Consider the following 26,877-nt stretch of genomic DNA (forward strand, 5'->3'; position numbering starts at 1 on the left):
CTTATCGGGTCGGGTCTAATTGGATCGGTTTTTTTCGGGTCTGGGTCTATTCAGATCGGTTCTTTTCGGGTCCTGATCTATTTGGGTAGGAAATTTTTGGACTCAACAATTACTTCTAAACGTTCCGGTCAGTTCTGGTTTCGGTATTTTCGGGTCGGTTCCAGGTCGGATCTTCGGGTTCAGATTATGTAATAAAAGGCCAGTTGTAATGTTTTTTAAACCAATCAGAATGTGATTATTTACATTTAAGTGTTTAAAAAGTTCTTTGGGTTCATTTATCATTGCGTTACATACATTGTTTAGTGTGGCAGGTCGGCAACGATGTCGTTTGGAATATTCATGTTTTTAAGTCGGGTATGAATCGGTTCTTATCGGGTCAGGTCTATTTAAATCGGTTATTTTCGGGTTTGGGTCTATTCAGATAAGTTCTTTTCGGATCCTGATCTATTCGGATAGAAATTTTTTGGACTCAACAGTTACTTCTAAACGTTCGGGTCAGTTCTAGTTCCGGTATTTTCGGATCGGTTCCAGGTCGGGTCTACGGATCCAGATTATGTAATAAAAGGCCAGTTGTAATGTTTTTTAAACCAATCAGAATATGATTATTTACATTTAGTGTTTAAAAAGTTCTTCGGGTTCATTTATCATCGCGTTATATACATTGTTTAGTGTGGCAGGTCGGCAACGATGTCGTTTGGTGTGAGAGGTCAAGAACGACGCTGTTTTAGACTTTTGAGTATACACGCGTGATACGTTTCAGTGGAAAAATTAAAAAATAAAAATATTGCGGTGAGCGTGGATCGAACACGCGACCTTCAGATCTTCAGTCTGACGCTCTCCCAACTGAGCTATCCCCGCTTTTGTTTGTAGATATTAGTTATTTCTTTTAGTCCAACTATTCAACAATATCGTTCTGCACTACATGAGCAATATTGTTCTGCAGCTCTACAATATTGTTGTAGATTAAGCAGTGTTTATTAGAAACTTGATATGGATCCTTGCAATTTTTTATTTTATGAAAAACAAAATAATAAGAAACAATTTTAGTAAAATTTTATGATTTTTGCATATATTAAGTGAAACAATTTTATGAAAAAGAATTCATTTTTCACATTAGTTTTGGTTAGTATTTCTATTTCAATAGTGATGACACATAAGCGAATTATTTGCAACTTCATATATATGGCTAGAGAAAAAATGTCATTTGCGAAAATTCAAATAGAATCCAACCTAAAAAAATACAAATAAGAGTGAAACTTTTTAAAAAATCACTTGCTTAATATAATTTATAATTATTTAAATAAATAAATTACATATATAACATTTTTTTAAAAAAGGATATTGAGGAGTGTTTCAAAAATAATAATCTTTTCAATTATATATTCTTTTCTAAATGTATTTTTATCAATCTATCCTATTAAAACAGAATTATAGTACATAACTTACATTCAATTCATGTGTTATTTACAAAATATGTCATTAGAAATCTTTGAAATTTTAATCATTCAGAAATAATAATAACAAATCGGTTTTAACAATAAAGTTAATTTTTAATAATAACAAAATATGTTGAGACAAAAAAATCTTACTAACAGATTCAGATATTTTCTTATAAAATAATATAATAATTGAAATCAATGTTAGTTAAAATTTACTACTAATATTTTTTATAAATTTTATAATCACTGTCTATTTTATCTAAAATAGAAGTACTATATAAATTAAATATGAAATATCTTTGTAACTAATTAAAAAATAGAAGTACTATATAAATAAAAAATATATATTTAGATTTTTTTTACACATATTAAAAAACATATGAATTTTTTTTGTAACAAATTATTCACCATAAATTTTAGCCAGTAAAATTTCAATGAACACACTATTTTTTTTTTGTTCAACTGAGAATAAGTTCTTTACAAAAAGAAAAAGAATAGTTCTTTTCAAAAGGGAAAGTGTGATTATTGGCTGAGTTGAGTTTAAAAGAGTCTAGGAAGATGAAAGCTGTTAAGAAAAGAAAAAGGTATCATCTTGTTCTCCAATCAAAGACTTTAGCTTTTAAATCCTTTAACTTCTCGACTCCTTGTGTTTCCTTTTCACTATAGATTTGTGGTTTCTCGTAGAACTATTACAAGCAGATAAAGAGGAGAGATCAAGTTAAAGGTCGTCTTCTACTCCTATGTTCTGCATTATAATTATGTTTCGCTGTAGTTCTTATAATCAGCAGAAACTATAATTTTAAATAAGCAGAATTGTAGCTTATTTTCCTGATCTTTTATGTGTGTAAAAAGAAATAGTGAGATTGGAGTTAAATTTATAACTTGTTGTTTGACATGTTTCAAGATCATGGTATCGTACGGTGCCTTGGCGGTGACAGTGGTGGTGGTTACAGTGCAGTGCTTGTGGTTTGGTTGCAACTTTGCAGAAGGGTATCCGGAAGAAGACTTGGTGGCGAGGCTTCCTGGTCAACCCAAAGTCTTATTTAGGCAGTATGCAGGTTATGTGGATGTTGACGTTGAAACAGGCCGCAGTCTCTTCTACTACTTTGTGGAAGCAGACACACAGCCGGATACCAAACCCTTAACCCTTTGGCTTAATGGAGGTTCGTAATGTTTCTTCTAGCTTTGGTTGTGTCCTCCTGTACGTTTGAGGTTGGTCTTGCATTGCAGGTCCAGGTTGTTCATCAGTTGGTGGAGGAGCTTTCACTGAGTTGGGCCCATTTTACCCAACAGGAGATGGCCGTGGCCTCCGCATTAACTCCATGTCTTGGAACAAAGGTTGTTTTTTCTTTTCTTTGATAATATTTATTTAATGTATCATTCAAAAAAAATATTTATTTAATGTAAATAGAAGAGAACTATTTTGATTCTGATATATGCTATGTGTAGTCTCGAACCTGCTTTTTGTGGAGTCTCCTGCGGGAGTAGGATGGTCTTACTCCAACACAAGCTCTGATTACAACACCGGGGACGAAACTACTGGTGAAAATTCAAGATTCCGTTATTAGAAGACTCTGTTTGTTGTTTATTGACATGTTTTGTGTATTTCAAACCAGCAAAAGATATGCTTGTGTTCTTGTTGAGATGGTTCATCAAGTTCCCAGAGTTGAAAGGTCGTGACTTCTTTCTCACTGGGGAAAGCTACGCAGGTGTGTGTGTTTGATCATGTTACTGCTGATTTTATTAGTGTGTCTTCTGTCGACTACACTCTCTTGCATGCAGGGCATTACATACCTCAACTGGCTGATGCTATACATAGCTACAATAGAAAGTCAAGTGGTGGGTTCAAGATCAATGTTAAAGGAATCGCAGTAAGCAATAAATAATCATTCTTCCCTATTTTTGATCAACTTTTTTCTGATTCCTTTTTCTTGTTTTTTTTTTGATCAGATTGGGAATCCGCTCCTAAAGCTTGTCACAGACACTTCAGCTTCTTACGAATTCTTATGGTCGCATGGGATTATTTCTGATGAACATAGACACGCAATCATCACGCAATGCAACTTTACCAGTCTCCCAAACATAAGCAAGGAGTGCATCGAGGCTCTCACTGAAGTCAGCTTCGTTTCTGAGTATGTCAACGTCTATGACGTTCTCCTCGACCTATGCTTCCCATCCATTATTGAACAAGAGTTGAGGCTCAAGAAAATGGTATCAAGTCCCCCGTTTTCCTCCTTTACCACAATATATATTTATATATATATATATATTTTTGGATCTGTTTGTTAACTTTAGAAATGGTTTCAGGCTACACAGATGAGCATGGGGGTGGATGTTTGTATGATGCACGAAAGACAGTTTTATTTCAATCTCCCAGAGGTTCAACACGCTCTTCACGCTAACCGGACTCATCTACCTTACCAATGGTCTATGTGCAGCACGTAAACCAATTTTTATCCTCTTTCATTATATATTTTGATTGATCACAATAGTAACTGAACTGATTGGGGTATTGGCTTTTCACTTTTGACTATGTCATAGCCTGGTAAATTACAGTGGCGCCGACATGAATATTAACATGCTTCCGATGCTTAAGAGAATTATACAGAACAAAACTTCTGTTTGGATCTTCAGGTAAGAATTCTATTTCAAAGATCCTTCTTCTAATGTATTTTGCAGCTTAAACACCCAGCTTGTCAACATTGCAGTGGAGATCAAGATTCTGTGGTTCCACTTCTTGGTTCTAGAACTCTTGTACGAGAACTTGCTCATGATCTCAACTTCAGTACCACACTTCCCTATGGACCTTGGTTCCACAAAGACCAGGTAACTTCTCTTTTCCATTGTAACAATGCTAAAATCAGCAGAAGCCAATTTTCTCCCTTCCCCTTGCAACTTTCTCAAGCTGATTGCAAATTTGTGGTTCGTTTGGATTGTGATCTGACTAGGTTGGTGGCTGGGTCACCGAATATGGAAATCTATTGACGTTTGCAACGGTGAGAGTAGCGGCTCATATGGTGCCCTATGCACAGCCCTCACGAGCTCTGCATTTATTCAGTAGCTTTGTGCGTGGCCAGAGATTGCCCAACAAGACACATGAAAGAGGAGAGATCTTTTATTAGATATATTCAGTTAGGATTAGTATATTATATGGTTAGCTTGCTAACCACCTATATAAATACAATTATTGTAGTTAAAGCTTATATTCATCGGCTGATCGGCAGAACTTTGCCTTGACCGTTGCCTAAAGATGTGACTGATCTTTTCTGAGTCTGCTTGCACTAGATTGTCTGATCTAGAAGATTTTTTTTTTTTTTAAGAAGATAAGCGCACCACTGGTTTCTTATAGGTAAAATTCCATAAAATATTTGAACTAAATTAAGTTTTAATATTTAACTTTTTTGCTATCCATTTTAATACCTAAACCAATTATTTTCCTTATTTTAATACACAAACTCTTAAAACGATGCTATTTTGATATCTAAATTGTGTTTATTTTAACTAAAATATTAATAATTTTAAATATATTTTTTTTCAAATCTCTAAAATTCACTAAAGAATCTAAAATCAAAATATTATCTACTTCTAATTTACAAATTTGAATGAAATACGTTTCTTACAAAAAAATCATAGTTAAATTCGGAAGTGATTGTTACATAGCCAATGATAATATTTATTATAACATATGCGCTTATATAAAATAAATTAATTGATAAATACTGTAAATATTATTTGGTAAGTTATATCGAGTAATGTTTACAAAATTAATTAGCCCAAAGAAATAATGACAAATTATTATCACTACAGTTGGCAAAAACAGTTTAAATAAAATTATATCTTGATAAGGTAATTTGTAATAAAGTAAAATGCAAACATATGTTTGCATAAAAGGATAAGAAATTACTTTAACATTATTTGGACTAAAATATAAGAAAATTAACTTTAAAGATTTTATGCCAAAAAGTCCTTTACATAAGTTTATGTTATTACACACACACATACTCACATATATATGAGTGTAGAGGACTTTTTTGGAGGTACCAATATTTTAGAATATTGACTAAAATTTTTCAGTGTTATATACTCAAAAATTTTAGTCAATATTCTAAAATATTGGTACCTCCAAAAATATGTTGATCGCATTTTTTACCAACTTTTTCATGATACCAAATGTTCATTGCAGCAATATCATTCCAGGTACTAAAATATTATTTTAAATTTTAATTTTGCTTATAATAGTACTTTTATAGTTTAATTATTTTAATATTAATATTGATAGATTTCGGAGTAAAACTCGAGTATAAAACTGCTACGGCCAATGTTGTACAATTGAAGACAGACGCGATAAACTTTGTGGAGATATAAGCTTTCAGTTAATTTCCAAATGATTTCCTGGCACCTATTTTTTGTATTTCCAAAGAAATATAACATTAAAAAAATTTTAGACAAAATGAATATTTCCAAAAATATATTGATCGCATTTGTTTTCACTATCTTGTATCAAATCTTCATTGCAATGATATCATTACAGGTAGTAAAATATTATTTTAAATTTAATTTTTCTCATGATAATGTCTATATAATTTCAATATCTTAATATTTTATTTCTTATGAATTTTAAACAGATTTGGAGTAAAACAGGAGTATAAAAAATGCTAGGGTTAATGTAATAAAAATGAAGATGACGGCGAGAGGTTTTGTGGAGCTATAAGCTTTCATTTAATTGGAACATGTTTTTCTGGCTCCTGTTATTTAATTTCAAAAGACATAATTAAATAATAAAAAATGATTAGATGTTATATATTTTTATGATGTAAATAAATATTACCAGTGATACAAGAAAGCATCATCAAACTGTGTTTGAGTAAACTCAATAAAATACTGGTCAAAGTAGACAAATTATATAATTTAATACACCATACAAGAAATAGAAAATTAAAATATCTAGATTGTAGGTCAAGCAAGTTTTCACATACATGTAACAATAAGGTTGGTATATTTTTGTACATCTAAAATTTTATATTGTACGAATTTTTTCACTGCTAGTGAAAAAACTACAATTATATTGTTTTCGGTTGATTGTCGAGATAATTTTCTATCAAATAATAGAATAATTGAGGATGTCATTTTCAATAATTGTTGTGTTCTTTATCTTGAAGTTGAACATCTTTTAGTTTTTATCAGATCAATATTATCTAAAATATTAGTATATATTAAACTCAATTATACAGGAGAAAAAAGGAAACAAAACTACACAATAAAAAGATAAAAAATCAAGAACAAGAACTAGATATTTAGCATATATTAATTATGGCTAATTTCTTCTTTCTTGTACTTTGCATTTGATACATTAATCAATCAATGAGTTATTTCATATGTATCACCTTGTTTTCTAAAATTCTCTACTACCTGGTTATTTTCTTCAAAATATTTGCTTTGTATTTATTGTTTATATAAAATGCTATATTAATTAGACACACACATATAACTATAATATATGAATATTAAAAAATAGTATTCTGATTATTATGTATAAATGATATTAGGTATGAAATTAATTATATATATATATTAAAGTAAAAACCAAACTGTAGACTTTTTCTTTTGTTATCTTAGTCTAATAAAAGATTAAAGATTACAATACTATTTAGTTATTTAATTTGGTTATGCCACTAACTATATATATGTTACCTAATTTATTTCTGTATAATATAAATACTTATCAATGATTTTACTGTTAAAAACTGATAGAAGTGATGTACAAGTGTTCACATTCTATGTTACATTATGCAGTTTGTCACATGTGTGTATTGCTATTATAAGGGAAAATGATAATATAGTTGATTAAGAGATTGGATCAACGATAGGAATATATCAAGATACGATAAAAAGAAAATGATTTACTTCCAATTTAAAATTTTGAATGAAATATGTTTCTTAAAAAATCACAACTTAAATGCCATTGAAAAAAATATTTTGAACATATAATTTTATATAAAATAATTTACTTAGAAAATATTTTAAATATTATTTTATTAGCTATATCGATTAATGCTAACAAAAAAATTTAGCCCGAAGAAATAATGAGAAGTTATTATTATTACTTTTGAAAAATAAAATTATATCTTGATAGGGTAATTTGAAAAAAATTAAATGCAAACATATTTTTATACATAAATAGGTAAGAAATCATTTTTACATTATTTTGACTAAAATCTAAAAAAAATTAATTTAAAGATTTTATACCAAAAAGTCATTTACCTAAGTTTATGCTATGCATTATATATAACTATTGAAAGTGAAATAGAACACTCAAAACAATAATCAACAAAGATGGGTATCTCCAAAAATTTATTGATCGCATTTGTTTTTGCTATCTTCTTCGTGCTATCAAATGTTCATTGCACTGATATAATTACTGGTACTAAATTATTATTAAAATTTAGTTTTTTCTTATGATAATTTCTATATAATTTCATGATTTTAATATTTTATTTCTTATTAATTTTGAAGATTTTGGAGAAAAACATGAGTATAAAAAATGCTACGAAAAGGAAAAATGTAATAAAGAAAATGAAGCCGATTGCGAGAGGTTTTGTGGAGCTATGAGCTTTCAGTTAATGGGAAAATGTTTTTCTGAAAAAATGTTGTTGTATTTCAAAAGACTAAATTAAATAATGAAACCATATTATTGGATGTTATATATTTTCTGATGTAAAACAATATTACCAGTGGTACATGAAAGCATCATCAAACTGAAATTAAATTTGTGTAAACTCAAAAAAAATATTGGTCAAATTAGACAAATTATATAATGTAATACACTATAAAAGAAATTGAAAACTAAAATATGTAGATTGTAGGTCAAACAAGTTTTCACATACATGTAACAAAAAGGTTGGTATGTTTTTGTACATCTAAAATTCTATCAACTACGAATTTATTCGTTGCTAGCAAAAAGGTTATGATTATGTTGATTTCAGTTGGTTGTTGAGATAATTTTCTATTAAATAATAGAATACTTAGGATATCATTTTCAAGAATTGTTGTGTTCTTTAACTTGCAGTTGAACACCTTTTAGTTTTTATCAAATCTATATTATCTAAATATTAGTATATATTAAATTCAATTTTACAAGAGAGGAAGATGAAACATAACTGCACAAGATAAAGACAGAAAAATTAAGAACGATAACTTGATATTTAGCATATATTAAGGGGATGTATTCAATTTAACATTTGATGTGATTTGATTTTTAATGGAGTTTAATTTCAATAAATTACAGAAATTTAGGTGATTTTTGTTAAAACACTCTAGAATCTCATCTAAAACAGTGGGATTTGGATTTTTATTTTTATAACTAAGGAACTCCCCTCAAACACTCTAGAAACACTTAAAGTACTCTAAAATCTCCAACTTAAATTTTGTTCAATAACAATGGATTTCAGAGTATTTTATAAAATGACAATTTCAATAACACTAGATGTTAAAGTGGTTTTTAAAATCCACGTTTGAATAACACTAGATTTGTTATTTTAATACAAATCACTTGAAACTCTTAATTGAATACACCTTCCTAATTAATTATGGCTACTTTCTTCTTTTTTGTACTTTGCATTTGATACATTAATCAAAGGAAATTGCACCCTATAGCTTAATTTTTTTTTGAGAAATTCTTGGGTTCACCCCTAGAGTGAACCTTTAGGTTCGCCCAACCAATAAGATTTCGTTATTTCATATTCAGTATCTTTTAAAAAAGGAAACAAAATATTGTCAAATTATATTAATATTTTTAAACTAAAAAATAAAACTAATAAAAATTAATATTAATTGCAAACAAAAATACGTTTTAGAAAAATATATTTTTAATACCGTCAACCAAACAATAAACCCTAAACCCTAAATCTTAAACTCTAAACCCCTGGGTAAACCCTAAACCCTTGGGTAAATCATAAACCCTTAGGTTTATGATTTACCCAAGGGTTTAGGGTTTAGTATTTATGATTTACCTAAGGGTTTAGGGTTTACCAAGGGGTTTAGGATTTAGGGTTTATCCAAGGATTTAGGATTTAGTATTTATGATTTACCCAAGGGTTTATGATTTACCCAAAGGTTTAGAGTTTAGTATTTAGGGTTTAGGGTTTAGTGTTTTGCTGATTTAGTTAAAAATATTTTAAAAAAAAATCCAAAGATTTAAGATTTATCCAAGGGTTTACCATGGATTTAAGGGGGTGTATTCAACCGAGAGTTTCAAGTGATTTGTATTAAAATGACAAATCTACTGTTATTCAATCATGAATTTTAAAAACTCATTTAAAATCCACTGTTATTGAACTTGACATTTAGTAAAGTACTCTGAAATCCACTGTTATTGAAAATATTTGAAGTTGTGGAGTTTTAAAGTTTTGAGGTGATTTTAGGGTGTTTGGGTGGAGTTTCTTAGTTAAAAAAATTAAAACTCAAAACTCAAATCCCGTTGTTTTAGGTGATATTCTAGAGTAGTTTAACAAAAATCACATAAATCTCTGCAACTTATTAAAATCATCTAAAACTCCATTAAAAATCAAATCACATCAAATGTTAAATTGAATACATCCCTCTTAAAGTTTATGATTTAGGGTTTAGTGTTTTGCTGACGGTATTTTAAATATAAAATCTTTTTTTGCGACTACTATTATTTTCTATTTATTTTTTTATTCTAAAAACATAATAAAACTTGACAATATTTTGTTTCCTTTTTTAAAAGATACTAAATATGAAATAACGAAATTCTATTGGTTGAGTGAACCTAAAAGTTCACTCTAGGGGTGAACCCAAGTATTTCTCATTTTTTTTTATAATTCATTGTATGCCACATTAACCTACTTTTTAGGATATAATGTGTATTTGATGAAATAATACATTTATGCCCTCGGGCCCCTAACCATGTTAAGCCGACCCTAACTGTGATAATTCAGAGTTTATGGTTTTGTTAACATATATTAAAAAAAAATGAAAACCCAGGAAAGATGAATTTTAATTTCATATCTCATGATTTTAGCAGGGGCGATCCCAGAAATTATTTTTTGTGGGGTCAAAATATATATAAAATCTCTCTAAGGAGAGTCGAACCCAGATTTGTGGGTTTATGCAAGCACATCTAAACCAAATTGCCACAGTAATTTAATACAAATAGCTTACAAAATCCGATTTATATTATTTTTTGGGGTGTCAAGTGACACCACAACCTAATATGTGGGTCCGCCCCTGGCTTTTAGTAAACACTGCCTTCTTTTTATCCAGGTTTGTTTTGCTGGTGAGTGATGGTCGTATAACAAGAGAGAAGGAATGCCATCTTTAGCGGCTGTTTCTCGAGAAGCTGAGATCGACATGAAAATAGCTATTTCTGAGTCCAAGAAAAAAAAGAAGCCAGAAGTGAAATAGTGGAGCTATCGAAACAGCTGCAGCAAGCAACTCAAAGGCTGATGAATAAAAATCATTCACTGACACGGTGAAGCAAAATCATTCACTGAAGAGCTACGAAAGTCTCAAGAAGAAGCATAGCAAGCAAAAGCCGAGGCAAGTATAATGGAGGCCATTTTATTTGCAGCTCAGGAATAAACCAAGGCTGCTAAAGGTTTGGAGAGGGCCGCCATCTGCTTAGCCAGCGTGCTCATGATGCTGAAGAAGAAGAAGCCAACACAAGGGTTGGCACAGTTGTTCTGAGATCGAGGAAGCTAGAGAAATAGAGAAGGTAAACTTGGATAGAATACATGGTGGATGATACAATAGAAATACATTTCAAAGTAGTAAATAGCAAGTACAATAGAAATACTATGTAAAATTTCCAGCAGAAGCTACTGCTCTCTGGCCTTATTCCAATTCTTTTCAAATACGATTTCTTCACTTCCTGCACACGATTCCATATCCAGAAGACGCTCCACGGGTGCAATCCAAAGCAGCATATTCAATCTCTGACTTAACGGACTCAATCTCTGCCTGTGATTCAGAGAAAATGCAAGTCCTGCAGTCGTTAGAGAGGAGAGACGAGGTCTTGAAGCTGTCTTCACCACCAACCACTGGCATTGCAACCCCAGGCTTAGCCGGATTCTGGAAATCAGGTTTGTAGGTCCGTCCCAAGATTCCGTCTACCTTTGGTGAAAGGTTGAAGAACTTGAACTGAACCTCGAGATGTGCAAAGCAGTCATCTGATGGTACTTTGTAGCTATGGATCCTGTCGTCTTCTTTAGTGACTGGAACCACATTGACCATGATCTCGGCTTTGTCTTTGATTGTCACGATCACACTGTTTCTCATAGTCACTCTCTCGATCTTGATGTCCTTGTTTGGTGAGTACCTAGTTTTCAAGAAAACAATATTAGAAAAATAAATAAATAAAATATTGGTTTCAAGAATTTTGGGAAAATATATTCAAACTGAGTTTTTTTTAGTACTAACCAGGTGGAGAGTGTTTCTTCCGGGACAGATAAATCTTGGCCATCGAAAGTGAACTTGAGATGGTCAACTTTGTTGTCCCATGTGGTGGTTTTCGCGGCTTCAAGAGAGAATTTGTGGGAGTTGAATAGGAACCCGAGAGCTTGGATCCATGTGAAGTCTCTGGCACGACCGGCGGGTCTGTGGCCAATGAACCTACCATTGATCTGAAGGTCAGAGTCAGAGACGAGGCTGAACTCTTCATTGCTCTTTCCATGGAAGTAAAACACAATACCGTCTCCTCCAATGAACCTTGGATCATAACAAGCTGATCCAGGTCTATTGCAGTTCGGTTTCCTCACTAAACAAAAAAAAACATATGATTAATCCATCATTACTTGAAAAAAATGAAAAAGAAATGGGCACAAGAACATGGGGAATGTGGAAACTTATATGACAAGGTACCAAAAAATCTTACTGCGGCATTGAGATTTGCAAGTGGGTCTGTCGCAATCTGCGTAGCAAACTTTGTTCTTGGAGTTCATAGCAGTTGTGCTTGGACATTCCTCTGGACACTGAATGTACTTGTGGTAACATCGAGTGTAAGGGTTGCTACAGTAAACTCCAGCTGCCTTGGCCTGCAAGAAACAAGTTGCAGCCACAAGAGAAACCACTAGCAAAAGGGTTTTCGAGATCTCCATGTTTGTGTCCTTTTGGTTTTTGAGTAGAGAAGGAGAGAGTTGATTGTGGTTGGTGATGATGAGAAATGAATTTTGATTGTGGATTTATAGAAGTAAAAAGTCAAATGCTTGCTCAATAAAGGAGCTATGATGTTTATTGATTATTGAGGTCCATGTTGGATTGTTGGGGAAGGGTTGTGTGTGCCTTTGGACGAACTTGGCGGTGACACCATCAACAATTGCACTTAACGTGTTTTTTTTTTACTTCGTTTCAAAGTAAAAGTGTGAGTATTTCTCAAATTTAAGCATCATTTAATTAAGAATAATTTTGTAATGAAAACAGAAGGACATAATAATCTGAATATTTTGATTCTTAAAGGTAACAAAAAGAGGTAATATTTGTTAAAAACAGACAAAAAAACAATATAAGTAATATAGCTGTTAGAAAAGAAAGTAGAATGATCATTTCTCGGTATTAGTAAAATGGACAATTGATTTGTTGAGCATGTATTATGTATACTCTGTTTGTGACCTGAATTCATCAATCATGTGCGAATGGAAATACGAATCAATTAGGGAGTGAATCAAATAATTGTTTGGTTATTATATGACATCACGAAAGGGACATTCTTGTTGGACTGATAGGTTATAGCCTTACAGGCGAGAGGGATGCTGTGAATTGTATGGTTAAGATAATAAAACACCAAGAGTTTTTGAGGAATTAGTTCTGCAAATTTCCATGGGAAAGTAGAGACCCGTTTGAGAGATTCTAAATTGTAATTTGTAATCGTGGTTGTAGTCGTTACTGATTCAACTAAAGAGAGAGCTTGCACACTTATAATGTACACTCTAACTTAGACCTCGTTGCATATATACAGTTCATGAACTATGATGCATTGTCTGCCTGATTACAAAACTTTCAAATCAAATATATGTTAGCAGCATCTGCATTTTAAGTCTGTTCATTGCGAGCATAAGCTGACATGTCTTAGAATCTTTGGCTACATATTTTAACTCCTTCAAATCCCATGTTTCGCTGCAGATTTTGAGTAGAGTGTCGCCGTCTTCAAACAAATAGCGTTTCCTAGGATGTACTTGCAACTTCACTCTCTTGTTAAATAGCTCTCTCAAAGATCTTTTAACAGCCGTATTAACCAAAGTATTAATGTTATATATTTGGAGGTTTTGCTAATAAATATCACAAACAAGCAGTTGTAGATGAGATAGCAGAGTGAAATGGTGCAGAAGTTCTTCCAAAACGGCGAGGTAGAAGAAGGCATGAACCTCACCAACATCTGTCTGATACCGAAGAAGCTCCATGCTACATCCCTAAAGGAGTTTAGACCAATCAGCTTATGTAATGTGGTTTTTAAAGTTATAACTAAGATCCTGGCCACTAGAATGAAGCGAGTACTCCCTTGTATTATTTCTGATACCCAGGCTGCTTTTGTCGAAGGACGACTCATCTCAGATAATATATTGGTGGCTCATGAGTTACTCCATGCTTTGAATTCTAGAAACAAATGTGCAGAGGAGTTCATTGCCATCAAGACCGATATATCGAAAGCTTATGATCGAGTTGAGTGGGCCTTTCTTCACAAAGCAATGCGCACATTAGGATTCTCGGAGCGATGGTGCAGAATAATCATGGGATGTGTGAGCTCAGTGAAGTACCAGGTTCTGATCAATGGAACCCCTTATGGGGAGATCACACCTTCAAGAGGTCTACGACAAGGTGACCCGCTTTCACCGTATCTGTTTGTGGTGTGCACAGAAGTCCTGGTTCAGATGCTCAAAACAGCAGAAAGAAAACAGCAGATTACGGGTCTAAAGGTAGCCAGAGGAGCCCTGGCAGTGTCTCACCTGCTGTATGCGGATGATAGCCTCTTTTATTGCAAAGGAAACGATGAGGAGCTCCAGCAGGTCACGCAGATTTGGGAACGCTACAGCATGGTATCGGGGCAAAGGATTAACTACCAGAAATCCTGTGTATATTTTGGTAAACTGATCCCGGAAGAGAGAAGAGAGCAGATTAAAAACAAACTTGGCATACACCAGATTGGAGGAGAAGGAACCTATCTAGGTCTACCTGAGTCTTTTGGAGGATCAAAGGTGTCAATTCTAAGCTTCCTCAAGGAAAAGCTAAGTCAGAGAATACAAGGGTGGCAAACTAGATTCCTATCACCGGGTGGAAAGGAAACTCTTCTCAAGTCCATTGCAATGGCTTTACCAACTTACACTATGTCATGTTTCCTGTTACCAAAAACGCTGATGAAGAAGATTATGGGGATAATGTCTGATTTTTGGTGGCAAACAAAGAAAGAAGGAAGAGGACTACATTGGAAGAGTTGGGATCAGCTTACAAGATCAAAGAACACAGGCGGCCTAGGATTCAAGGACCTAGAGGCTTTCAATCTTGCCCTCCTTGGAAAACAATTATGGAGAATGATGACTCACAGAGACTCCCTCATGGCAAGAGTATTCAAGAGCAGATATTTTGCTAAATCAGACCCGCTCTCTGCCAGTCTTGGCTCGCGCCCCTCCTATGCTTGGAGAAGCATACATGCTGCACAAAGTCTGATCAAACAAGGCGCCAGAGTGACCATAGGAAACGGCAAAGAGACGAACCTGTGGCAAGAGCAATGGCTGAGCAGGAAACCGGCGAGACACGCGGTTTGCATGAGGAGAGAGGTGAATGCTAGCGTCAGAGGCATATCTAGTGATATGAAAGTATGTGAACTCATGATACAAGGCACCCGAGAGTGGGATATTCAGCGGATACAAGAGTTATTTCCAGAGGAGGAAAGCAGATTGATACAAAAAGTGAGAGTGATGAGCAGCGAATCTGAGGACAACTATTGCTGGGACTACACAAAGACGGGCCACTATACGGTAAAATCAGGTTACTGGGTGCAGCAAAACGTCATACAAGGAGACCAGTCAGAAGTATTGGTCAACCAGCCGAGCCTAGATTGCCTCTACCAAGCAATTTGGCAGGTCAAGACAAGCCCCAAGATCCAACACTTCCTATGGAAATGTCTCAGTAATATACTTCCAGTGGCAGAAACTATGAAAAAACGTCACATTGATAAGGAAGATGAATGCCACCGATGCTCTACTGGATCGGAGTCAATCAATCATATGCTCTTCCAATGCCCTTTGCTAGACTGGTATGGGCAAATTCCAGCATTCCAGCTCCGGCTGGTGGGGTCTCCTCCAACTCAATCTATTCTAATCTTCATCATGTGCTCACAGTGAAAAAACAGTACCCAAGAGATCAGATTGATGAGGAAATAGTCCCATGGATACTATGGAGACTCTGGAAAAATAGAAATGAGCTGCTCTACAAAGGCAAAGAGTATGATGCACACGAAGTGTTACAGAAAGCGAAGAAAGATGCAGCAGAGTGGAAGAAGGGAAGCGAAGTTGAGACACATGAGGTGAAAGCAACCACCACAACAGCAGTACCGGCAAGATGGAAGCCACCACCAATGGACATGATCAAATGTAACACTGACGATTCTTGGAACAAAGAGACAGGAAACGGTGGCGTAGGGTGGATAAGCAGGGATCAAAGAGGGCAACTGTTGTGGGCGGGAGCTAGAAAGGTTCAGAATATGGGATCACCATTAGAAGCTGAAGCTGAAGCTTTAAAATGGGCTATTGATACTATGTATGCATTCCAATATAAACAGGTGTGCTTCGAATCTGATTCGCAAGGACTGATCCAAATGATAAGAGGAGAAGAACCTGTATGGCTTACCATTCAGCCAATTATTCAGGACATACAAAAAAGGCTTCAGCAAAGTTCAGGATATGAGGTGATGTATCAGCAGAGAGGTGGAAACATGGCAGCAGATAGAATATCTAAGGAGACTTCTTCTTTTGAGAACAATGTCCCTAGGTTGTATTCTATAGTGCCTTCTTGGTTAAACTCTTTTGTGGAGGTTGACAAACCTTTTATAAGGTGAAACATTTGGTTAATATAAAGTTGATGTTGAGTTTAAAAAAAAAAAAAAAAAAAAAAAAAAAAGATGAGATAGCAGAGTCAGAACCAGTGTCATGCCTAAGTGTCCTCACCTCTTTTGAATGAGACTGCCACATAGGAGATTTGTTGTTAGCACATATTTACAAGGAAATGAGGACAGTAACTTCCAGAGCAAGTCATGATTTTGCTCCAGGAAAAAAACAAAAATGCGGTGAGCGTGGATCAAACACGCGACCTTCAGATCTTCAGTCTGACGCTCTCCCAACTGAGCTATCCCCGCAATGACAACCATTTTCAAACATTATGATATAACCCAATCTAACCATAGCACAACTATATCATTGACTAAAACACAAACATTACATACAAGAGAAAATATATACATATATTTTGTGAAATGTTAACCAAATGCTTTAGCAACAAAAATCTTTCATCAAGGAAAATTTGTTGTTAACTTACACTTCCTATTAGAATAACTCATTTCGTAAGATGAAAAGACTCATCTATTCTAAGCATCAAAACTTTTTGTATAGATAACTTATAGGATAGAGGGTTTGTGATACTAATCAATTTTCTTAAACAATTGAGCGTTATTCATAGTTTTCGATTTGGCCTTATTCTAAGTAACACAAGACTCATTTCGTAAAATTTATGCATGCTCCATGACATTTAGGTGAAATGTTTAACACTAAATCAAGATACAGTTTAGTTGAAAAATTGGCCCAAAATGTGATGTGAGCATAACATTGATAATTTGGTCTGTTATACAATAGCTATATCTTAATTTGTTTTTACTATGGTGGTCTTTTATTAATGTTATCAACTACTAGTGTTTATTTGTGGTATAAAACCTTATATAATTTCTAAAAACGAGCAATTGTTTTTCCAACATGTCTCTAGTATATGTCTTTTATGTACATGAATTGTACATAACTCTGGCCCTGTTTTACTGATAATTTTTATTAATTCTTATAACACTAATCAACGTTAGTAAAAGTACTGTATTAAGAGTAGTGGACTAATTTTGAATAACTTCTACTTTGAATTAAAGTTCCTCAGTGAATATTTGAGGTATTCTTGACGAAAGGATTTTAAGCAAAATGCGGAACCTCTTTCACATTTAAAAGATGAAATTCTCCTTTCAATATTTTGAACATGACTTCTGAAATTTGCAGAAAATTTAGAACAATCATAAGATATAGGCATTGAGAAAAAATGGATTCAGGAATTGTTCAAATATTATCGAAAGGCAAAAGATGACAACAATGAGGGAAAAGAAAAGAGAAAACAATGCCAAGGAGAAGAATGAGGTGTAGAAATGCCTCAAATAGTTATGAGATACCTCTCGCATATGAAACCAAATACTAAACAATGTATATAAAAAACTAAAAACTCAAAGGGAAGATGATAAATCAATCACAGACCACAACTCTTAGCATCAACCTCTTCCTGCATGCTGATCCTCATCATGATCTTCAATCACCACGTTACCATCATCGTCCTCAAGCACCACGACATTGTCTTTCTCCTTTGCAATGAGACTAGAGCCTGAAACATTATTATCATCATGACGATTGGTGGTTGGAAGATGATGAGAGAGAGGAACGTTTCTAATGATTGAATCAAGCGGATTATGGCTGTGAAAATGGAACCGAGACGCACGAGGACGCACTAGCCTGTTCATGTTCGTGGTTGGTGGAGGATGAGAGAGATGAACGTTTCTAGTGATTGAATCAAGCGGGTTAAGGCTGTGAAAATGGAACTGAGACGCACGAGGACGCACCGGCATGTTCATGTTCCTAGTTTCTCCTCCAGTGATTAAGGATGGGTAAGCGCTGCTATTATTATTGCTGCTACCGTTGGAGTTAGACGGACCAAGAGAGAGCGCAAGTGATAATGAATCTTGTGAGCTACTGTTGTTGTTGCTGTCACCCATGGACTTAGATGGACCAAGAGAGAGTTCAAGTGATAATGAACCTTGTGAGCTACCGTTGTTGTTGTTGCTCAACCTTCCGATGGAATTAGCTGAACCAAGAGAGCGGTCATGTGAGTTATTATACCTGTAAGATGGTAAGGGAACTCTTGAACGGTATGGAGTAGCAGGAGGAGCCCTGGTGATTCCACCGTTGAACAACGAATATGGGTAGGCACGGCTGCTACCGTGTCCTCCAGACTTGAAAGGACCGAAAGAGACACCCCCCGGACGATTAAAATTTGATAAAGTAGGGCGGTTATGGTTGTGAGTGACTAAGGGAGTCCCTGAAGAAAATCCATAACTAGTGTTCCTGTCTGGAGGCACAGGATGACGAAACACGGGAATGTTAGCGTTTGTGACTCCACTATTGAGTGACGGGAAAGTGGTGGTGTTTTTGAGTGACATAGACTCAATTGGACCACGAGAGAGACAAAGATACTTATCATAATTTGATAATGAATACCCACCCAAGGCGACCGAGTTAGACGTGCCTTGTCCAAGAGTCCTCGTCTTCTTCAGAGCCCTCTCCAACTGTTTTTCACGCGAGTGGACTCTTTGGTGACCGTATAGGGACTTAGGGGTTGGGAACTCTTTCTTGCAGGTGTCGCAAATATAGAAAATATTATCGTTGTTCATCATACTTTTTGTTTTTTTTTTTGTTTGGACAACACCTAATCGGACACTAGGCCTCTCAGTGATCTTCCTCTGAGAGACAAGCTCATGAGGAGACCTCCTATTTATGCAGAGGATTCACTATTTGTTTGGTTAACGCTTAAGGTATAAAATCTCCGAGGATAAAATGAAACCGTACAAACTGCTAAGCATCCCAAGCATTAATAGTTCTCTTCTGATATGTTTCTTTATCTAACTATATCTTGAGTCTACTCTTTATTTTTTATTTCTTTTTCTAGCATGGTACTTCATGTGTGGATATGTACCTATTTAATTTATATAAACTCACTAAATATGTAAAACAAAATGTGTATATTTATTAACTGATATGTTGAGATATAATAACGATTTAATAGGCCAAGTAATCATTATATTCTATTTCTATTGTTATGGAAAGATGGTGTTATTATCTTCACATACATTGTAGTGACACTCTCCAGCTGTGTCTTAGTAAGCTTTCCTACATTTCCTTTTTTTTATCATGGCTAAATAAAAATCATGTTTTTCCTTAATTAGTTTTTTTTTTTTGAAAAAGGGCTTTTTTCCTTAATTAGCTGTTTTGTAGTTTTCTGCTTCTTACATTTATATGTTCTTACTAAAAAATGGTGACAATTATATATAGAGAAATACTTGGGTTCACCCCTAGAGTGAACATTTAGGTTCACCCAACCAATAGGATTTCGTTATTTCATATTCAATATCTTTTAAAAAAGGAAACAAAATATTGTCAAATTTTATTATGTTTTTAAAACAAAAAATAAATATAAAATAATAGTCGCAAAAAAAAAATTATATTTAAAATATCATCAGCAAAACACTAAAAATTTAAACTCTAAATCCTAAATCATAAACTTTAAATCCATGGTAAATCCTTGGTTAAATCTTTGGATTTTTTTAAAAAATATTTTTAACACAATCAGCAAAACACTAAACCCTAAACCTTTGGGTAAATCATAAACCCTTGGATAAATCCTAAACCGTAGGATTTATAACCATTTTGGATTTACCAAGGGTTTAGGATTTAGGATTTAGGGTTTAGGGTTTAGTGTTTGGCTGACGGTATTAAAAATATATTTTTCTAAAGCGTATTTTTGTTTGCAATTAATATTAATTTTTATTTTTTAATTTAAAAATATTAATATAATTTGACAATATTTTGTTTCCTTTTTTAAAAAAATATTGAATATGAAATAACGAAAATCTTATTGATTGGGTGAACTTAAAGGTTCACTCTAGGGGTGAACCCAAGAATTTCTCTTATATATAGTGCATGAACTTCAAACAAAAGCAGTTTGTAAGATATACATTTGAGATATACATATAGGGGTGGGCGTTCGGGTATCCGTTCAGGTTCGGGTCGGGTATTTCGGATTTTCGGGTATTTTGGTATAGGGCTATAATATCCGTTCGGGTATTTTTGCGTTTCGGATCGGGTTCGGGTATTTTTAGTTCGAGTTCGGTTATTTCGGATCGGATTCGGATATTTAGATTTTAAAGAAAAAAATTTAATTTTTAATTTTTTAAAGTTTATTATATTTAAAAATATAGATTTTACTTAACTTATTTTTTAATTTTTAATAGATTAAATGACTAATAGATTTAGAGATAATGTTTCAAAAATAAATAAACATTAGTTTTATTATTACTTTTAAATTTCGGATGTAAATTTTGTTAATACATGAAACAAAAAGCTTAACATGCATTTTAAGTGAATGTCAAATCATTTTCTCCGTAATCATATGTATATTATATGATCTTGAAGTATGTGTAGCATCAATATAAATATTTTTAATAAAACAAGAGATGTAAACTAGAAATATAAAAGTCAGTATATATATGTTTGGTTATCTTCGGACATCTATTCGGGTTCGGGTATTACTTGTTCGGGTTCGGATATTCAATCTCTCTTAACTTAATATCCATTCGGATATTTTGCTACTTCGGTTCGGATTTCGGTTCGGATTTTTCGAGTCGGATTCGGGTGCAGCTTCGGATATCGGATAAAGTGCCCACCCTTATACATAGAGGTATTACTTAAAAAAAGAGAATACTATTAACTTCAATTTTCGTTAAAAGCCCTATGAAAATACCGGCTAAAAATCCTGGGTCAGCGTGATATATCCCCATGAAAATTCAACGAATTATAAATTCGTTTTAGACCTTCCAAAATTAAAATTTACGACAAAGTTTTTTCTCTGAATCGAAAAACTTATTTTTCCAGTCTTAAACTTAATTATATATCAACAATGATTTTAATCGGTTTATTGGAAATCTGAAGTTTTCAAAGTTTCTTTGATGAATACCATTTGGTTAGACTGGTTTAAATTGTATGGTTAACAGTCAACTAATTAAAATTACAGTATATGGAAATAAGATTTGAACTATTGATTTGGGTATAAATAAATTTGAAACTTTTAGCTAGGCCATTTTAAAAAAAAAATTAAGAACAATTTTATACAAGATCATAGTTTGATGGATATCTTATGTCATATAATAGTTTTTGTGAAAATAGCACGTTGACATCAAAAAATGATTTACTAATGACATTCAGAATTTCAGAGCAGCTAGCATTATGAAAAGAGATCACTTTTCAAGGGGCAATCCGACAATACATTAGTTCGAAAACTGTCCTGATTCGAGCCTGTGCCGAATGCTTGGATTGATTCTGTCTTGATTCGAGCCTGTGTTGAATGCTTTGATTGATTCGCATGACAACCAAAGTCAATGTTGAATTTTAGGAACCCTTGAGATATTAATAATTAGTTTATATGATTTTTTTCCTAGTTTTCCCAGGAAGCCACTATACATCAGATGAAGAAATCTTAGAAATTAAAATTTCCCAAAAGCATCACAAAATAAATAAACAAAGAAACTGGAATCAATATAACAACTCCAAAGTGGAAACAGACATAACAGATGAGATGGCCATGTGGTTATTTCCCACTTTCTAATCTCTGTCTTATATGACGAAGAGTCAACCACTTAACCAGAAAAGGTCAAATAAACCGAGATATGCTTGATAAGTCAAAATCTACTCACACATTTTGCAATGGTAAGTAATTCCTCCGTTTTTAAAAGTTATGTTTTGTTTTTATTTTTTTCAAATTACATTACATTTTAAAAAATTTAATATAAAATTTATTGATTTTTTCCCATATACTTCTTTATATGATTATGTAGTTTTTTTTGGTTCGTTGAATTTTGATTAGTTAAAAATTAATTATATTTTTACAGAGAAAATATATAAAATATAATTATATTTTATTTTTATGTACACTAATAATAAAACATCAAATAAAAATGGAGAAAATATTACATTTTATTTCAAAATATTACGTAGATAAGATAATCAATCAGTAGTTGAGAAATACTATACTAAAGTATAGTTTTACTCCAGCAAACATAGAGAAAATTTTCCAAAAAGTAAAATTGTTAAATTAAATAACAAATACACTAAATTGTTAAATTCAACTTTTTTATGTACATGAATAGCGTATTAAATTGAAAATAAATATAATGATTTAATTTGTATTTTCTTTTAAACTACATGAGTTATATAGATAAACACCAAGTTATTTTAATGATTTCACCGTAATGCTCATTATCTTTACTAGTGAAACAAAAAGAAAAGATATAAAAATTGGTTAACAGAAGAAAACCGGAAAGGAAACAAAAACCGAGAGGTAAACCAGAGACCTATAATCTGAACGGTCTAAAAGCATTTGACCCCAACTAATCAATCATCTCTGTTCTCTCTCTCTCATCCTCCCTCCCTCGCTCGCTCTGAGAGGGCAAGAAATAGGCTTTCATTTCATTCTTTAGAGAGAGAGAGAGAGAGAGAGCGCAGAAGGTGGTAAGACCGTTTTGACCTTGTCGTCTCCCCAGCAGATTTTTGTTTTTAGTCATAGGCGATTCTTTCTCCTCCTGCACCTAGTCTCTCTCAATTAATCCAACATGAACGAGAAAGCCAACGTCTCCAAGGAGCTTAATGCTCGCCACAGAAAGGTCTCTCTCTCTCTCTCTCGAAATCTCAGATTGTTTTTTTTTGTTTTGTTTTTTGTAATTATATAATGATTAACCATGGACGATCTTAATTCGATTGGATCTGTGTTTTTATTCGATTTTCTGTAGTTAGGTGGGTGAGGTCTTCCGATTGTTTTTTTTTTTTTTTGTTGTTGTTGTTGTGTAATGAATTGTCCTTACAGGAAAACATATATCTTGTCCTGATCACACAACAAACATACATACAAGAGAGACGAATAACGATCTCGTTTAAGTTTTGTCTGTTTCTAATAGAAATTCTTCTTCTGTTGCTTTGATTTTTTTTTGGTAAGAATCGAACAAAGGGCTTCTGTTTGACATATCTTGAATGAAGTACGTACTACTGTAGTTAGCTAAGGATCTCGCTAGAGTTTTCGAATCAGCATACTCTAATTTAAATCCCAAAATACCATTCAGTTAATAAGATCTCTCTCTCTCTCTCTTTTGTCTATGGATGTAATCGGTTTAGTGAACCAAGTTAAATCTCTATTATCTCTTTTCACTTTCTCCTTTATTCATCCATTTATAACAACGTCCCTTGTGGATTTTCATTTTACATGTGGGAGCCATGCTGATTGTGTTGAGAACTTAGATTCATGTTAATTTGTTGAACATGACAGTTTTGTGTGTGTTTTAGATTTTATTATCAATAATTATATAGTCTATACTAGTTACTTGGTGTAGCCTCTCTTTACGGGTTTTATTTATTTATTTCCCTTAGTTTTGGTGCGCTGCTTATTTTGCAGATTCTTGAGGGGCTTCTTAAACATCCAGAGAACAGAGAATGTGCTGACTGCAAAACAAAGTATTGTTTTTTATTTATTTTGTCGCTGTTGTGAGTTTATCAGAAGCACTATGGGATTCACATTTATATGTATTTGGCTAATATTATTATTCCATTTTGCCTTTTTGGCAGAGGTCCAAGATGGGCTAGTGTTAATTTAGGTATCTTTATCTGCATGCAATGTTCTGGGATTCACAGGAGTCTCGGCGTACACATATCAAAGGTCCTCCTCTCTCACTTTCCTTTATACACCTATCTTCTAACTGCTGCACTTTCGATACAAAAGCTCAGATCTTAGTTTAGTGTTCTAGAAAATATGTCGTTTATACGCAAAAGTACATGATAAAGTTGTGCCTTCTGATTTCGTCCATCTTGTCAAGTCGATTTCAACCTTAGCAGCATAAGCGACTTACTTTTTCTACCAATGGCTGATGAGTGTAGGTTCGATCTGCCACCCTGGACACATGGCTCCCGGAGCAAGTTGCATTTATTCAGTGTAAGTGTTTTTGAGAATGAATTCTCTGTAGGTGGTCCACGTTTAGACAGGAATATGTAATAGTATATAACCTTTTATTTTGCATGCAGCAATGGGAAACGAGAGAGCAAATAGTTACTGGGAAGCTGAGCTACCCCCAAACTATGATAGAGTTGGCATTGAGAACTTCATACGTGCAAAGTAATGACTCTCTCTCTCTCTTTTCAATTTTCACAACCCTCAGCCTCAGTTCATTTGACATTTAACTAATTCTTGTGACATGACTTTTCTAGGTATGAAGAGAAGAGATGGGTTTCTAAAGGTGAAAAGGCTAGATCACCCCCAAGAGTCGAGCAGGAACGGCGGAGATCTGTGGAGAGGACTACTGTGCCTGGATATGAGCATGGGCACAGTAGTGGTACTCCTGTAAATTTATTCGAGGAAAAGAAAACTGTCCAAGCACCTAGAACAAGATATAGTGCTTCTGCAACGAGGATAAGTCTTCCCGTACCTCCCCAGGGACCTGGTCAGGTACCAAACATATGATAATTTTGATGTCAGACATTGTATTCTTATATCTAAGCAGACAACTTTGTTTCTAGGGCATCATCATTTTTCAAAGCCTGTTTTTTCTGATAGATGGTGGTTAAAAATGATAGGTTATAAAGCCACAGCAGAAAGTAGAATCTGTAGCGGCTCCTGTGGAGACGACGAAACCAGCAGTAAATGTTGCGCCCGTATCAGCAGAACCTCCAAAGGTGGATTTTGCTACTGATCTCTTTAACATGCTATCAATGGATGAGCCGACTGCAAATACCTCAGAGGCGGCTCCTCCTGCTGATGATAATTGGGCTGGCTTTCAGTGTATGTTTCTATTCTAGCATGTGCACTACTTTTAATCATATGATAATATTACTCATCTCCGTTAATATATGAATCCTAATTGCAGCGGCTGGAAATGGTCAAACGGCAGAGAAAAGTGTTGCAGCAAAGCCTGATGAGATCAGTTCTCCTCCAGCTACTGGCATCGAGGATTTGTTTAAAGACACACCTACTTTAGTTGCCCAACAAGCACCACAGAAAGATGTGAAAGGCGATATCATGAGCCTATTTGAGAAGGTCAATTCTGAAGTTAATTATATATATATTATCTTCTCATATTTACTGCGTGTTAGGTTTACTTTTCTTTACCTCCAACACTAAACCTATGTCTTGTTATTACTTACTCTGATTCTTTCAAAACTGAACATTTAAAAATTTCCAGACCAAAGTCAAAGTGATATAACTCTTGTGTGTTTCATATGTTACAGACGAATATAGTGTCGCCTTTTGCCATGCATCAGCAACAGGTTGCTATGCTTGCTCAGCAGCAAGCTCTATACATGGCTGCAGCAGCAAAAGCTGCTGGCGGGACTCCAAACGGTGTGAATCAGCAAGCTGTTGCTAATGCTCTAAACTTAGCATCCGCAAATTGGTCAAACACTGGCTACCAGATCCCTGGAATGACTAACCCAGGAGGAGGTGGTCAAGCTGATCTCCAGAAACTTATGCAAGTAAGTATCTATCTCCCTTTTGCTTTTGTTTCATCAAGATCTATATTACCCCCTTGGCAATTCTCACTACTGTCTCCATAACTTAGAACATGAGACCCGCACAACCGCAAGCAAGCACTCCTCAATATCCAGTATCCAGGTATGTAGACAAATGCTGCTTTCTGGTTGTATCATCTCAAAAAATAAGAAAAACAAAGAAGTAAACTGTACCTCTCTCTTTAACTTGCGTTCGCCTTTGAACATAGAATTAGATGTAGCCTGGTGGATAGGTGCTCTCTTATTTCCATGAGCTCCCATGGTTATCATTATGTGACATCTTTTGCTGTTTAATAATGCAGTTTCTACACTACGGGTCAAGGTAATGCCGCGGGTAATGGTATGACCCCAAACTCAGCCGTGAAACCTCAGACGTCATCCTCGGCGGCGAGCACTACACCATCTTCTCAAACAGGCAAAGACTTCGATTTCTCATCCTTGATGGACGGAATGTTCACAAAACATTGATCAAGAGAGGGACTTTTCCCGAATTCGCACGTCTCAAAATTTGAAGAATTAAAAGATATATACTATATCAATTAACAGTTTTCTGTTAAAACAATTTTTTCCTATCAAACTTTGTTGTAGTTTGGGGTTTGATTCTTGAGAAGAAGAAAAAAAAGATTTTACCCATATTTTTTATAATATGCTTGTTATATTAGTTTAATGTATAAAATAAAATAATCAAATTATGTTGTCTACTATTCCTTTATTAACACAAACCACTGGATGACTTATCGATTGTCTTGCTTGAGGAATCGTCTGGGACTCTCCTGCCGGAGGAGAGTCTGCTGCTGGTGTACTTTGTCACAGGCTGTGAT

The 26,877-nt window shown here is 34.1% G+C and overlaps 3 protein-coding genes and 2 non-coding genes across 7 annotated transcripts; 2 read left to right on the top strand and 3 right to left on the bottom strand.

Annotated features, from left to right (window-relative positions):
• Nucleotides 1-785: 785 nt before the first annotated feature.
• Nucleotides 786-858, bottom strand: TRNAF-GAA (transfer RNA phenylalanine (anticodon GAA)). Its single transcript has one exon. It is a non-coding gene; the product is annotated as a tRNA-Phe (tRNA).
• A 1,116-nt stretch (nucleotides 859-1,974) lies between these two features.
• Nucleotides 1,975-4,837, top strand: LOC108821223 (serine carboxypeptidase-like 42). 3 transcript variants are annotated; one of them, XM_018594279.2, is made up of 12 exons: nucleotides 1,975-2,023; nucleotides 2,106-2,163; nucleotides 2,344-2,602; nucleotides 2,670-2,777; nucleotides 2,889-2,981; nucleotides 3,056-3,148; nucleotides 3,222-3,310; nucleotides 3,390-3,650; nucleotides 3,747-3,880; nucleotides 3,981-4,073; nucleotides 4,148-4,265; nucleotides 4,388-4,837. In XM_018594279.2, the coding sequence occupies exons 3-12, from the start codon at nucleotides 2,347-2,349 to the stop codon at nucleotides 4,559-4,561; spliced, it is 1,419 nt and encodes a 472-aa protein (XP_018449781.1). In that variant the 5' UTR covers nucleotides 1,975-2,023; nucleotides 2,106-2,163; nucleotides 2,344-2,346; the 3' UTR covers nucleotides 4,562-4,837. The 3 variants fall into 3 exon arrangements, with proteins under 3 accessions (XP_018449781.1, XP_018449788.1, XP_018449773.1); XM_018594286.2 differs by having other exon boundaries at nucleotides 2,005-2,023; nucleotides 2,124-2,163; XM_018594271.2 differs by lacking the exon at nucleotides 1,975-2,023 and having other exon boundaries at nucleotides 2,040-2,602.
• A 6,327-nt stretch (nucleotides 4,838-11,164) lies between these two features.
• LOC108841113 (uncharacterized) lies at nucleotides 11,165-12,591 on the bottom strand. Its single transcript, XM_018613896.2, has 3 exons — nucleotides 12,331-12,591; nucleotides 11,877-12,213; nucleotides 11,165-11,775 (listed from the first exon to the last, which is right to left on the bottom strand). The coding sequence occupies exons 1-3, from the start codon at nucleotides 12,551-12,553 to the stop codon at nucleotides 11,322-11,324; spliced, it is 1,014 nt and encodes a 337-aa protein (XP_018469398.1). The 5' UTR covers nucleotides 12,554-12,591; the 3' UTR covers nucleotides 11,165-11,321.
• Nucleotides 12,592-16,727: 4,136 nt separating this feature from the next.
• Nucleotides 16,728-16,800, bottom strand: TRNAF-GAA (transfer RNA phenylalanine (anticodon GAA)). The gene has a single exon. It is a non-coding gene; the product is annotated as a tRNA-Phe (tRNA).
• A 6,100-nt stretch (nucleotides 16,801-22,900) lies between these two features.
• Nucleotides 22,901-26,781, top strand: LOC108843497 (ADP-ribosylation factor GTPase-activating protein AGD5). Its single transcript, XM_018616710.2, has 11 exons — nucleotides 22,901-23,172; nucleotides 23,955-24,013; nucleotides 24,125-24,215; nucleotides 24,434-24,488; nucleotides 24,578-24,668; nucleotides 24,761-24,998; nucleotides 25,127-25,331; nucleotides 25,417-25,586; nucleotides 25,778-26,020; nucleotides 26,107-26,159; nucleotides 26,359-26,781. Exons 1-11 carry the CDS (start codon nucleotides 23,122-23,124, stop codon nucleotides 26,522-26,524), a joined length of 1,422 nt encoding a protein of 473 aa, XP_018472212.1. The 5' UTR covers nucleotides 22,901-23,121; the 3' UTR covers nucleotides 26,525-26,781.
• Nucleotides 26,782-26,877: the final 96 nt, after the last annotated feature.

Source organism: Raphanus sativus, chromosome 2 (assembly GCF_000801105.2).
Source record: "Raphanus sativus cultivar WK10039 chromosome 2, ASM80110v3, whole genome shotgun sequence".
NCBI lineage: Eukaryota > Viridiplantae > Streptophyta > Magnoliopsida > Brassicales > Brassicaceae > Raphanus > Raphanus sativus.